The sequence below is a fragment of the Ostrea edulis genome, chromosome 1 (assembly GCF_947568905.1).
Source record: "Ostrea edulis chromosome 1, xbOstEdul1.1, whole genome shotgun sequence".
NCBI lineage: Eukaryota > Metazoa > Mollusca > Bivalvia > Ostreida > Ostreidae > Ostrea > Ostrea edulis.
Genome location: NC_079164.1, coordinates 15,830,696 through 15,846,935, shown reverse-complemented (window position 1 = coordinate 15,846,935; position 16,240 = coordinate 15,830,696). Strand labels below are relative to the sequence as shown.

Below are 16,240 nucleotides of genomic sequence, written 5' to 3'. Positions count from 1 at the left end.
ATGTCATTTGGTGAAATGGTGGTCGCTTATTCATTGATATTAAGATTATTTACTAGGAGCTTTGCAGGGTCAAGGATGGTACTTAGCAGGGAATATGTGGGCATTTCATATGATTAATCTAAGCTAGGGGAGAGGGCAATGTAATGGTCCCAATAGTTGTACAGTGTATCACAAAAGCAATGTAATGGCTCCAGTGGGTATACAGTTTGTCACAAAAGCAATGTAATGGCACCAGTGGGTGTACAGTTTGTCACAAAAGCAATGTAATGGCTCCAGTGGGTGTACGTTGTGTCACGTACATCTTGTTGTAAATTTACAGTGTCTTGTACATCTTGTTGTAGGAGTGAAGAGGAAATAGAACTGAATAAGTGGCATGACGTGCTGATACAGAAAATTGACAGAACTGGCACTCTACAGATAGACAACAACAACAACCGGATCTACACAGGAATGTCTCAGGTAAATCTACACACTGTCTCAGGTAAATCTACACAGAAGTGTCTCAGGTAAATCTACACACTGTCTCAGGTAAATCTACACAGAAGTGTCTCAGGTAAATCTACACACTGTCTCAGGTAAATCTACACAGGAGTGGCTCAGGTAAATCTACACACTGTCTCAGGTAAATGTACACAGGAATGTCTCAGGTAAATGAACACACTGTCTCGGGTAAATCTACACACTGTCTAAGGTAAATGTACACAGTATATATGGACAAGCTCTGTCTCAGGTAAATCTACACACTGTCTCAGGTAAATCTACACATATAGAATATCACACTCTAATGTTGATCTCGGACCTGGGATTGGCCCCGAGAGTTGATCTCGGCCCGAGCCCGTAGGGCGAGGGCCAAGATCACTCGAGGGGCAATCCCAGGTCCGAGATCAACATTAGAGTGTGATATTGTTTATATCATATACCTAAAACACAACAAGTTGATAAAAAAAAATTTAAATGTTGGGGGGAGGGGGGTGTTGACCCAAACATAAATACATAGTATACTGTACAAATGGCAACGATATTTGACTATTTCATTCCTTCAGTGAATTTACTTTAAAGGTTACGTTTCCAGAACTGTTGGCATTGTGAAACATGCTAAAGTCTGGGTTTTGTAGCTTTATTCCATTGCTGGTCACAATAATTAGATGATTAATTATGGACATTGCATTCCCTTGGTCTAGAATCTGGACGTTTCAATTTACTGAGAAACTCGTCACATCTATCTCTGTGTTGTTCATGTACATGTATAGCTCCTAGGGGCTTGCTAATTAGTACTAAGATTGGAAATAAGTGAATTATTTTTATTTATTTATTCGGATTTACCAAACTCGCCCGTTTTCATTATTTCATATAATTTGTAAGAGTTGTGGAACTTTGTTTACGTGGCGTCATCGTATGAACTGGAATGTTTACAAATATGATGCTTCCATTTCTTTGCTTAGGGAATGTACTTTATACTGTTCAAAGTAAGTTTTTTTTACCGTTTCCCATCTGTTTAGCAACTATAAGTCGTTGAATACGTCGGAAAATATTGGTTCTGCTTTTCTCATTTTATTGCCAAGTCCTCGGGATTTTGGATTTCAGAAATCGTTTTAGACTAAAGCAGTTTTCCACATCAAAATTGCCGTAAATTAACATTTTGATCTCCATTAGGACCGGGAATTTCTGAAAATGCTTCAGTATCACAATCCATAATTATCCTACTGTTTTCTATCGCCTAGAACGTTGATTGTTTTTAAATGAACTTAAACGTGTTATTGTTCTAAATAAACAATTGTTACTTGGGTTACCCCCCTTTGCTTAGATACTCGCTACAATTTAGCGCTGTTTTTGAAAACATTTTTATTTAATTTTTCTGCTTAAATTAAATTTTGTCGTGGAAGAAAGTATAATATTTGGGGGGAAAAATGAGTTTAATATCATTTTTTCATGTAGTTATGTTAGATTTCAAAAGATTAAAGAAGAAATAGCAATTTGAAATTTGAGGGCGAGACAGCCCCTTGACAACGGGCCGAGACAGAGATATCTCGGCCCTTAGGGCGAGACAGCCCTACCTCCTTGCAGCTGTCTCACCCTAGCCAAGATAGGTGTATCAGGGCTGATACACTACTAGGTATATGATATAGGAATGTCTCAGGTAAATCTACACACTGTCTCAGGTAAATCTGCACACTGTCTCAGGTAAATGTACACAGTATATATAGACAAGGCATGCCTTGGGTTAAAAAGACAATTGGATTTACACAGGAATATCTCATATCAGATTAAGAACTGGATGTAAACATTATAGATAAACACCAACTGGATTTTACCCCCCAAAAAGTCACTGGTAATAACTGGATTTACACTGGAATGTCTGAAGGTAAATGTATGGTGTACTACATTAATGTGGGGACATGGATAGATGTCTCTTATAAATGTAGGCAATGACAGCAGAATATGGTACCAGATCAGTAATAATGCCCTTCTTCAAATCAACAACTACATGTAGATTACAATGTTGTCACACTAAATGTTGGTATCCCTCAAATGAACAACTACATATAGATTACAGTGTTGGTATCCCTCAAATCAACATCTACATGTAGATTACAATGTTGTCATACTAAATGTTGGTATCCCTCAAATCAACATCTACATGTAGATTACAGTGTTGTCACACTAAATGTTGGTATCCCTCAAATCAACATCTACATCTATAGGTTACAGTGTTGTCATACTAAATGTCGGTATCCCTCAAATCAACATCTACATGTAGATTACAGTGTTGTCACACTAAATGTTGGTATCCCTCAAATGAACAACTGAATTGCCACAAGGTTGTTGTAATTTGGAAAATTGATATCCTTCAAGTATACAACTACATGTAGATCATATTGACAAAGGATCAGGTACACTGTAGTGTCTTCTGATAAACAACAACTAGATCTGTCAAATTCGTAACAACTGCCATATTTATACACAAGATTTTCATAAATTAACTGAGATATTACAATCACAGACAGCATCATGAAAGTTTGAATTGAGAATTGAATTACCCAAGTTAAAGAGTAAAACCTGCAGGTAGTTTTAAGGTTGCCCGAGTCCTAATGCTCATGTTAGTTTTACTGATCAAAATTTGTTGTCTGACATCTGTCACCGTTTCACATTTTTTACTTCTTCTCCAGAACCACTGAGCTAATTTCAATCAAAGTTACCGCAAAGCATTCTTGGGGTTTAGGTAAAGGGGATTCAAGTTTATTCAAATGAAGGGCCATGCCCCTTTCCAAGGAAAGATAATTAAAAAATAGTAAAAATAAGATGGGTGTTTAAAAAAAAAAAATTCAAAGGAACCAAGAAACCAGAAAAGCCAAAACTTGTAAGAAATTCTTATTTACTGAAAAGTTTGTTCATTCCAAAACTTCCAGAGCCATGATATAAAAGGTTCAAAGTTTAACATTGGTTATATATAGAAAATCTTCTCAAGATTCACAAGGGTAGTCAAAGATAGTCAAATTAATATGCAGGCATCCTCATGTATTGTGGTTTCATGTTCATACCATGATCCTTACAGGGTCCACAATAGGGGTTCATACATGATGATCCTTACAGGGTCCACAATAGGGGTTCATACATGATGATCCTTACAGGGTCCACAAAAGGGGTTCATACCATGATCCTTACAGGGTCCACAATAGGGGTTCAAAGTTTGACATTGGTTGCAAATATTCAAAATTTATGAAAATCTTAAATTTGAATATTTTAGATTATTAAAGCTTGAACAAACTAGCATTCCCATATAGTATTTTATTAGGTTTGTTGATGTCGTAACCCCATTAAGGGTCAGTGCGGAGCCACATCAGTGTTCAAAGTTTAAAATTGGTTATAGATTCAAAAAAACTTTTACTTTAAAACTGCAGGGGTACAAATTGACAAAGCATTATATGGCAGCATGCTCACATTGTGTGTTTTCAGGTTTGTTCATGCCATGACCCCAGGGTTAGGATGAGACCAAAATAGAGGTTCAACCTTTAGCATTTGTTGCATGTAGGAAAATATTTTTCACAAGAACTACAAGGGTAAAAAATGCCTTTATTTACAAGCAGTATCATTTAGTTTGTTATGCCAATGACTCCTGAGGCCAGAATAGGGTCACAGTAGGGGTTCAAAGTTTATGTTTGGTTATAAGTACATGTAGGATCAATATTTAAAAATCTCTTTCTTGAGAACCACAAGGTTATAGACAAATTAATATACATCTTCATATAGTGTAGTTTCAGATTTGTATATGCCATGATTTTTAGGGCAGAGCCACAATGGGTTCAGTCAGTTGTTAACTGCAGGTGATATATTATGAATTAAGAGCCTCGACTGACATTTTTTCACTTCAGACCAAATGGTGCTCAGGTGAGAGATGTGAGCCATTGGCCTCTTGTTTATGTTACAAGATCTATATAATAATTCACATGAATGTCTTCAGATCAGTCTAATATGCTATTTTTACTCTTTTCCGCCAGGGAATCTTGACAGAGCTGAATTTATCCAGCAGTATGTTACATATTGGAGGGTTCAACACCACAGTTCCCAGCGATTCACAGATTGTAACCAACTTAACGGGAGTTATACAACGGGTAGGAGACAGGTGTCATATTGATAATGTGACAGTCAACGGGTAGGGGACAGGTGTCATATTGATAATGTGACAGTCAGCGGGTAGGAGACAGGTGTCATATTGATCATGTGACAGTCAACGGGTAGGGGACAGGTGTCATATTGATAATGTGACAGTCAACGGGTAGGAGACAGGTGTCATATTGATAATGTGACAGTCAACGGGTAGGAGACAGGTGTCATATTGATAATGTGACAGTCAACGGGTAGGAGACAGGTGTCATATTGATAATGTGACAGTCAACGGGTAGGGGACAGGTGTCATATTGATAATGTGACAGTCAACGGGTAGGAGACAGGTGTCATATTGATAATGTGACAGTCAACGGGTAGGGGACAGGTGTCATATTGATAATGTGACAGTCAACGGGTAGGAGACAGGTGTCATATTGATAATGTGACAGTCAACGGGTAGGAGACAGGTGTCATATTGATAATGTGACAGTCAACGGGTAGGAGACAGGTGTCATATTGATAATGTGACAGTCAACGGGTAGGGGACAGGTGTCATATTGATAATGTGACAGTCAACGGGTAGGAGACAGGTGTCATATTGATAATGTGACAGTCAACGGGTAGGAGACAGGTGTCATATTGATAATGTGACAGTCAACGGGTAGGAGACAGGTGTCATATTGATAATGTGACAGTCAACGGGTAGGAGACAGGTGTCATATTGATAATGTGACAGTCAACGGGTAGGAGACAGGTGTCATATTGATAATGTGACAGTCAACGGGAAGGGGACACGTGTCATATTGATAATGTGACAGTCAACGGGTAGGAGACAGGTGTCATATTGATAATGTGACAGTCAACGGGTAGGAGACAGGTGTCATATTGATAATGTGATGGTCAATTTATAGACAACTTAACCAGAGTTAATACAACGGGTAGGGGACAGGTGTCATTATATTGATAATGTGATGGTCAATTTATAGACCTATATCAGGAATATTGGGTTCATTGCGAGATAAGATAAACTTATTATCAATTTATAGACCTATTTCAGGAATATTGGGTTAATTGTGAAATAAGATAAACTTAATTATCAATTCATAGACCTATATCAGGAATATTGGGTTCATTGCGAGATAAGATAAACTTATTATCAATTTATAGACCTATTTCAGGAATATTGGGTTAATTGTGAAATAAGATAAACTTAATTATCAATTCATAGACCTATATCAGGAATATTGGGTTCATTGCGAGATAAGATAAACTTATTATCAATTTATAGACCTATTTCAGGAATATTGGGTTAATTGTGAAATAAGATATTAAACTTAATTATCAATTTATAGACCTATTTCAGGAATATTGGGTTAATTGTGAAATAAGATAAATTTAATCATCAATTTATAGACCTATTTCAGGAATATTGGGTTATAATGGTGGAATATAAGTTAAAATTTATCATTAAAATTAAAAATTCTATAGGGATACAAATATCTGCACGCTTATTTATTACTTTTATATAAAAAAAAAATAAAAGTGAATAGATAAAAGCAATGTAACAATCTGGTTATTTGTGAGAAAGTTTGTAACTAAGTGACTGTGGTTGTTTGACAGATTTACATCAATGGACACCAGTACGACAACCTGATTCACGCTGCTGCTGCCTCCATCAACGTAAAAGAGTACGAGGGGCCCCCCTGTAACATCAATCCCTGTCTGAACTGGGGGGTGTGTGTCCCCCGATTAGACGAGGCTGATTGTAAATGTCCTACCAAGTACATTGGGGCTCGTTGTGAGAAAAGTAAGTGAGACCAAAACAAGAAGTTTACATTGGTGAAAGATCTGGGGAAAGGAGCAAGGAACAAGTTGTCTGCAAAAGTTTGTTAATGGCATTCTTACAGTAAACATGGTCAGTTGATGACAGAAAAATGCAAGCTAGAAGAGATGTATAGCAATTACAATGGGTATACACATGCAGCTACTCTGTACTATATCCTCAGTTGATCTCCCTTCTCTTTCTAAAGTAGGTTGCAGACCGGAGGACAATTTCACACAAAAGTTTCTAACAAATAATACTAGAATTCAGAAACAATGTAATTCTTTCATGATTCATATTGCGCCATGTTATTTTCACCCATAGAAAATGATCTCTTACGGGTTTGCAAAGCACAGAGCCATTTTTCCTGATTCAAATCAATATATGAATTTTTATTCGCTTGGTTATAAAGAAGTAGGTACAGTTTCTAAAATCAATTGGCCCAAAATATCGATGATTTCACTTGGTACTCAAACCCTGGCATTCAAATATTACTAGGAATAGATTAGCAAACCCAAAATCTGCTCAGTTTGATCAGCAAAATGATTTGTGTCATATGACGAGAGCTAGAAGCAAAAATGCCATTTTCAATGAAAATATCCACAAATTCAGGTGGTTTTCCTTTCAGAAAACATACAGTGCATGCGTCGAGCAAATTCATATTGAAGTCTGTTTTTAATCTTAAAATAATACATAATGTATATCATTTTCATTTTGCTCGATGCGCACATCTTTTCCTGGGCAATAATCTGTATGACATTTGACAGTTTTCAGGCGGGAAATGTCTTATTCGTGATGTCATAATGCTATCCAATTAGGAATATCATTCTGATTTTGTTGACATAATATACCTGGCATATATTTCACTTTCTTAAAACACTGATTATAGGTTAATTCCAAACACATTTTATAAAGAGAAATTTTTTGTACCTTTTCATGTATACAATCGTACCTTGTTCTTTGCCCTTTTAGGATGACTGATAAGTGAGCAAAAATGAAAAGGGGGCTTAAAACTTCACATGACATTATAAATTAACTTCCTGATATCTGAATTAGCAAAATATGTATATTCAGGTGACCAAACTAGTATACTTATATTAGACACAGTAATGTGCAGTTAATTGTATGGTGTAGGGAAAATAAGTCTTGATTGTATGGTGTAGAGAAAATAAATCTTAATTATTTTTATGATTTTTTTTCAGTGGCAGATCCTAAGAACAAGGACTTGCCAGTGGCATTTGATGGCAGCACTTTCTTACAATACCCAAATGAAATCACTATACAGTAAGACTGTCAACATTTCATATAGTCTACAAACTCGAATTTAATTGATATTTCATATTCTTTTCAGCTCAGATGGGCTTTTCTGATTAAAGTCTGTCTATCTATAAACATGACACAATGTCAAAGTTTGTTCAACTAAAGGGTTACGTCCCTTTCAAAGGGGATATGATGAAGACGAGGGTAGATTAGGACGGGACATTTTAGAGATGTTGAGAGAAAGTCAAAACTTGTGTGAAGGCTTCCTTATATAACAAAGAATTAAATACAGTCAAACCTCGTTATCTTGAAATCGGTGGGACCGAGAAAAAACAAGATCTCTGAGAATTCAAGATATCATTTAATAATTTTGAAAGTGATGATTTAACAACGATGCTGATCGGATGAAAAATTCGTTTGATTTCTTAGTCAAAATATTTTGTTCGGAGTTCATCTGCATTAGGCACACTTGACTACTTTTCTATGGAATGCATCTTCCCTGTTCTAATTATAGCACTATCGAACGGGAATTTTCACACAAGCATTGTAAACGAAACATATCGTTTTATTTTTTTTTTTCATTGCTACCAATAATAAATGCAACCAAAAATATGAATAAAATACAAATTGATTTAAAGAAACACCACACATAGGCCTTGTGATGAAATGGCAAAATAGTCAACTTGATGACGTAAGACTGGTAGAAGTAGACAGATTACACAAATTCCCGGTATGTATCGTCTGCTTTACAAGTTCAATAACATGACAGAGCAAGCAGCGACTTTTGATCTGGGAGATATTATTGAAATTGAACTGCGCGTTATATGGGGCTCAGTCAATGAGGGCAAATTAGATGTTGAAGTGGAGCCGAGTCACATTCCACCGTTCCTACGACACAGTCGATGTTCAATGTCTCCTCAAACGCAATGCAGCATAAATCCAGTCACCACTTGTTCTTTTCCTTTATATCTAATTCAACTTTTAACCATTGCACCTTTAATTTGGCATATAATCCATTTAATTCTGCACGGCACTTAACTGTACTTGACCTGAACACACAGCCAGTTTTGTTGTTGTTTTCATTGTTAGGTATATGCATTTCTACGCGCCATTTCAAAAACGTTAATTCAAGATTTTTAAAGGGAGAAACTATTTGTTTTTCTATTCTAAAAACATAATTAAATGCTACGCGCATTGATGAAGTTTTCCGTCCAGTATTTTGTTTGATACAATGCATCAAAAAAAAAGAATTACAAGTTTCATTTCTTAAATCAAGGGTAAAATCTTAAAGAATAAGTGGTTTAAGTCACTTCGACATATCCATGGTATTCGAGATATCAGTGTTGAGATATCAAAGTTTAACAGTGTGTTCTGACCCTTGAGGTCAGGTTGTGCCCGCAGTAAGGGTATCCATGTTTACCTAGGAATACATCTAAAAACGTTCTGTATATGTTCTAAAGAACCACAAGGGTACAGTGTATCAGATAAACATGCAATCATGATGAATACAATACAACTTTTGGGGTTTGGGCAGGGTCAAGGTAGAGGGGTTTGAAGTTTTGCTCAACAATCAATAGGAAAATTATTTAAGAATATCATATGACTTTGCCTTATGTTGTGTCAAATCAGCATGTTCAAGTTTCCATGACAACCCCCCCCCATTAGGGAATGAATAAATTCAATTCAGGTGAGTGATTGAGTGATGTGGCACATCAGCCTCTTTGCTCTGGTCAGGTCAGCAAACTCGGAGCAAAGAGTTTTATCAGTCTCGAAATTTGTATCCCTCACTTTAAAAGTTATAAATCACGAGCTGTAGAGAAAGAAAAATAATTTATCCTTGGAAAATATTAATGTGTTACAGGCAGACCGCACAGCGAGTAAACAGATACAGTATCTGGATCCAGACAAGAACCAGTGGGGGCCTCATCTTGTTCCAGAATGGAAGGAGTAATATTCTTGGGGACTACTTGGCTCTAGCAGTGGTTGGTGGAAAGGTGGAGCTGAGCTATAATCTGGGCAAACAGACGGAAGAGGATCTTCACATTATCCGCTCTTCTGTCGCGGTGGATGATGGAAGGTGGCATCATGTAATTGCTGTAAGGTATGCTGGAGTTTTAAAAGCCTGTAAGAAAATACTGTATAGCAGGAATAACTGCGTTTAGTGATCAGTCTGTCTATCTGTTTACCTGACCAGATCACTTTCTGCTGATGGTTTGATGTAACAAGCTTCTCATGTCAGTTTTTCCACTCAGAGCATTTTATAGCCCCCCCCCCCCCCCAAGACTGTTCTCAATGTTTATGATTTGCTCACCATGTTTGTATATAAGTCATACAGCAGATTAGCCTAAAGACATTTTAATCTTTACAAATTTGTTTGCCCAATTTCTTTGATTGCGATTTTAATGAGGATCCTTGCTATATGGATATATAGGTTTTTGCATTTATTTTTCTGGGAAGTGTTGGTGGTGGATGGGATGATGCTAAAGAGGGATAATTTCTGTAGCAGTGACGACCTTGTATTTCTTGTTCTTGAGTTGGTAATATTCATTGTTTGATTTTTTAAAGGTAAATTTTTTTTTCTTACAGGAATGAAAGAGTTGGAAGTTTACAGGTGGATGGAGAAAATGCAGTGGTGGATCAATCCACTGTGGGTGCAGATCAACTGGACACCAATGGCAGGCTATGGATTGGTGGGTTCTGTATAAGTATAATATGAGTGGCAGGTAGTGTTGTTACGATAGTCACCAACTATCGAAAAATCCTTGCTGAAGACTGCACACAGCGACAATCGATTATAAATTTTTGACATCGATTGTCGCTGACTATTTCGGAAATAATTTAGTTATTGGAACCCATATAAGTTTTAGTATACCAATGGACTTTACTCTAACATTCACTCAAAAGATAAATGAAAATGGATCAGTATTGGAATGAGTGAATCAATTAGTGTTGACAAAAATTTATCGGGAGTTGACTATTGTGTATAATTCTGTATTGTCCAAACTTGATTGACTCAATGAATTTATAAAACATAACAGTAAAGATATTTTTAGCTCACCTGAGCTGAAAGCTCAAGTGAGCTTTTCTGATTGCCTGTTGTCCGTCATCTGTCCATCTGTCTGTAAACTTTTTACTTTTTCAACTTCTTCTCCAGAACCACTTGGCCAATTTCAACCAAACTTGGCAAAAAGCATCCCTGGGTGAAGGGCTTTTAAGTTTGTTCCAATAAAAGGCCATTTCCCCTTCAAAGGGGAGATAATCACAAAAATGCAAAAATAGGGTGGGGTCATTTAAAAATCTTCTCAAGAACCACAGGGCTAGAAAAGCTGAAATTTAGATGAAGGCTTCCTGAATAGTGCAGATTCAAGTTTGTAAAAACCATGGCCCCTGGGGTAGGATGGGGCCATAATAGGGGATCAAAGTTTTTACATACAAATTTATAGGGAATATCTTTAAAGATCTTCTCAAGAACCACAGAGCCAGGAAAGTAGAAATTTACATGAAAGCTTCCCAACATTGTGCAGATTCAAGTTTGTAAAGATCATGTCCCCTGGGAGTAGGATGGGGCCACAATAGGGGATCAAAGTTTTACATACAAATATAGATAGAAAATCTTTAAAAAATCTTCTTCTCGAGAACCATTAATTGGGCCAAAGAAGTTTACATTTACATGAAAGCTTATTCCTGCCATAATGCAGATTCAAGTTGGTAAAAATGATGGCCCCTGGGGGTAGGTTGGGGCCACAATAGGGGATCAAAGTTTCACATACGAATATATATTAGGGACAATCTTTAAATATGCCAGCCTAGGTGACTCACGTGAGCGATGTGGCCCATGTGCCTCTGTTAAAATTCTTATCTATTCTTTAGGATATAATTTAATCAGAATGGCTTGGCTATTATATCGTGTACCTGTACTTAATGCAACTGTAAATGGAAGTTCAAACTATCGATTATTCAATCAATTGTATGTTACCGATTCAATTCCATAATTGATTGTAATTTTGGTAGGTTTTTGTAATCAATTGTAATTTTGGTAGGTTTTTGTAATCGATTGTAATTTTGGTAGGTTTTTGCAACACTAGTGGCAGGCTTATGCATTGATGGTCACTAGTTCTCCACAATAACCATGTGGAATGTTTCCATACCAGAAGTTGGCCCTTTCTTACTAGCATACTTTATCTTCTGGAAATGGAGTTGTCCATCTGTTTGTGTGCCTGTCCACACCTATAATCTTGGTCATGATCTTTAAGTGAAGCAAAGTGTGGGGACTTACTGTATGTGGACAATTATTTCAGCGGGATCCAAATTTTGGCGGTGAAGGATTGATTGATTGATAGAGGTTTTATGCCGTTTTAGCAATATGTCAGCCATTTTACAGCGATGCAGTGAAGGAAGAGTGCTAATTATTAGTTGTGCTAGATATTAAAATCTCTGTTCATCCATTCCTATACATAGAAAATGCTCTAAATCATGATTATGCCAAAATGTGCATCAGCACTAACTGTGACAAATCTTAAATACGCTAAGATAAGAACAGATACATTATTAGCTGAGTTGCAACGAAGTTGAACTCGGCTATTGGTTTGGTGATGCTGGCGGGCGGGCGGTTGGGCGTCAACAATTGGTTTCCGGATGATAACTCGAAAAGTTTACAATCTAATCAAATGAAACTTTGATATATTGTTGGGTACCAGGTAAGGAAGACCCCTATTGATTTTGAAGAAAAATTATCAAAGGTCAAGGTCACAGTGACCGAAAATAGAATGAAAATTTCAGGAAAATTTGGTTTCCGGATGATAACTCCGAAAGTTTAAATCCAAATCAAATGAAACTTTGATATATTGTTAGGTAACAGGTAAGGAAGACCCCTATTGATTTTGGAGAACAAAGGTCAAGGTCACAGTGACTGAATATAAAATGAAAATTTCAGAAATATTTGGTTTCCGGATGATAACTCAGAAAGTTTAAATCCGAATCAAATGATACTTAAAGATATTGTTATGTACCAGGTAAGGAAGACCCCTATTGATTTTGGAGAAAATGGGTCAAAGGTCAAGGTCACAGTGACCGAAAATAGATTTAAAATTCCAAAAGGATTTTGGTTTCCGGAGGATAACTCGAAAATTTTTAATTTGAATCAAATGAAACTTGGATATATTGTTGGATACCAGCAAAGCAAGGCCCCTATTGATTTTGGAGAACAAAGGTCAAGGTCACAGTGACCGAATATAGATTGAAAACTTCAGACAAATATGGTTTCTGGACAGTAACTCGAAAAGTTTTAAAACTGAAATTAGTTCTTCACAATTATAAATATACCACGTCATTCCTGGCTTTACAATGTATCCCATGCAACTCAGCTCATGCACCCCTGGGTGCATATACTGATTTTTTTTTTAGAGTAGAAGGACAAGGTCACAGGTTGACTGGCCACAGTAGAACATGGGCATGTTCAGGGGCAACATGTTTCACTCTCATATTTCATTGTTATATAGAGGTAGATGTGGCTTTAAATTTTAACCTTAGGCCCAATTGAGCATTTCTGAGCAAAATTTGTCTGCTTGTCATCGCGTTACTTTCATTTTTATACGCCCGTCTTTAGACAGGATGTATTATGGTACAGCGATGTCTGTACGTGCATCCGTCCATTCAGGGTTTTCTGTTTCTAATTTCATTTCTGTCACATATCAAGCTGAAACTTGCTATGTAGCTTCTATGTTGATCATTCTTGATCATGTAGCAATTTTGATCCATTTTGACCTCTTGCAGGAGTTGTGCCCCTTTATTTGAAAATTGTTTTATTGAGGTTACATAATTTTTCTGGTGAACTCCTCCCACAATTTTCAAGTGAGGACCATCTTCTTTTACAGAGTATTTGTATTGGTATTGAAGATGTGCATGTGGCAAGGATTTTGATTTTCTTCAATTTTTGAGAAAAATACAGGTTGTTGAACTTACTCCATTTTGAGGAAATATTACATAAAGAGTACATGATTTGTTCCGTGAACTCCTTCCCCAGTTTTCAAGTGAGAACCTTGTTTTACAGAAATTTACATGGGTATCGATGGTGTGCATGTGGCAAGGATTTGGATTTTCAAAAATATTTGAGAAAATTACAGGTTATTGAACAGTTTTGAGGAATTATTGCATAGAGAGTACATGATTTGTCTTTTATTTTTCCTTCCACAGTTTTCAAGTGAGGACCATCTTATTTTACAGAGCAATTATATGGGTTTGGAAGATGTGCAGGCCTGAAAATAATTGCCAATAAAGATTAAGAATGGCTAAGCGACCATGTTCTACATGGGTCTGATATTTTACAAACATTACTTTAAGGACAAATAACATGCGTTTCTTTTGTAGGTGGTAAAACGGAACTCCCTCTGGGTCTGCCAAAAGACTATTACACAGGATTTATAGGTTGCATGAAGGATATTCTGATCGACTACAGATCTTTACACTTGTTGGAGAACAGAAATGGACAGAGTACCAGTCTAATTAAATACTGTGGATCATCATAGCAGAATATGGGGACCAGTTTACTCTTCAAATCCATTTTTTAAGTCCTCCTTAGAAATATGTGGTGGACATCATATATATACTGTATGAAAGGACGTAAATTTTAATGTGGATATTCATTGTCATGATGTATAACGGATACAGTTAAGAACCTGCTACACTGTGCTCTACCATAAATGACATCAGATGTGTTCAGGCTACCGTTAGTGTCTATGCATCATTAAATACAAAGGAAGCTGGCATAATCTATTCAAGAACATAGAATTCCCCAAGAATTACAAAGTGTGTTTCAGGAGTACAATTTAACTGACTTGTGCTGTATAAAGCGTATTTCTATTGTATACAAGCCGTACATAAGCTGTCTGCAAGCTGTATATAACCTGATATCAGGCTGGTGAAGAGTTTCACCTGACACTCGATACCTCATGACAAATCTCTGTGAAGTGTATAAAACACGACACTCAGTAGGTGGTGTGGAAGGTATAAGGTGTATACATGAATCTTGAAAATAAATCAAATCAAACACCACAAACGTGCATAAACACCACCCACATACATGTACACAGATATATACAGTATGTTCAAACACCGCGCGCACACAAACACCGCACACATACAAACACCACACACACCGCGTACACAAACACTACATGCACACAAACACCGCTCACGCACAAAAACCACACACACCGAGTACACAAACACTACATGCACACAAACACCGCTCATGCACAAAAACCACACACACACAAACACCGCAAACACATACAAACACTACACACACATATAAACACTGCACACACATACAAACACTGCACATACACCGCACACATACAAACACTGCACACACATACAAACACTGCACATACACACAAACACTGCACATACACACAAACACCGCACACATACAAACACTGCACACACATACAAACACTGCACACATACAAACACTGCACACTTACAAACACTGCACACACATACAAACACCGCACACATACAAACACTACACATACACACAAACACCGCACACATACAAACACTACACATACACACAAACACCGCACACATACAGACACTGCACACACACACAAACACTGCACATACATGTATACAAACACTACACAAACACATATACTGCACACAAACATACACTGCACACATACAAACACTACACACACATACAAACACCACACACACATACTTGGAGTGTGTGAAGTGTATATACATGAACCTTGAAATATAAAAGTGAACACCATATGCATACACAGGATTGTAAGAAGTATATGGTTTTGATTATGTTGATATTAAAATAAAGAGCACTCGTGGTGCACAGTAAGTGTTAAGTGTGAGATATTGCATTGTATATATACACTGTTATAACCATTTCTTTTTATACGTGCCTCTGATGTCCAACAACTTGAGTAAGATGTGTATATGATATTCTACTGTAAATAATCAGGAAATACATGTATTTAATTTGATTCAGAATGATACTGTTACTGCATGTGTTAAAGAGGAGCTGCATATGTTTTGTTCGACATTTATTGCTATATTGTAGACATTGTTACAGTGTGCAGGATTTCTTGTTTATCATAGAGAGAGTTTACAATAAATGTGCCAACAGTTGTTTTAAGTTGTGATACAAGTCCCACACTCTAAAGGACAGAGGACACCCCCCAAAAAAATTTGTCACAGAACTTAATTTGTAAAACTATTTGTAAATGTTTTAGTATCGCTGAACCCCATTTACAGTTTAACTTCAGTATCTCTAACATTGGTATCTTGAATACCATGGCTATGCTGAAGTGAGTTTGAAGTCCCAACTGCATTTTCTTTAGGTATTTGACCTGCAATATCTCAAACCCTCGGCAAAATCTTAAGTGGTAGCTGGGAATAGTTGACAAGTGTTCTCGACCGATTTATCAAATTATTAATAAACTACTTGTAAACAAACCCTTGAACACTTTGTGCCATGTCTTAATGAGAATGACTGAGAAGTCCAGACAAGGCAGGCTATAGATGAAGTTCATA

General features: G+C 36.8%; 1 protein-coding gene across 1 annotated transcript in view; it reads left to right on the top strand.

Moving 5' to 3' along the window:
* The window catches only part of LOC125661713 (agrin-like), a 117,122-nt gene extending 101,287 nt beyond the window's left edge, over positions 1-15,835 (top strand). The window contains 7 exon segments of the mRNA XM_056152898.1: positions 342-459; positions 4,497-4,610; positions 6,226-6,412; positions 7,630-7,711; positions 9,549-9,788; positions 10,274-10,377; positions 14,054-15,835. Coding sequence (XP_056008873.1) covers positions 342-459; positions 4,497-4,610; positions 6,226-6,412; positions 7,630-7,711; positions 9,549-9,788; positions 10,274-10,377; positions 14,054-14,211 — 1,003 coding nt within the window. The 3' untranslated portion in view covers positions 14,212-15,835.
* Positions 15,836-16,240: the final 405 nt, after the last annotated feature.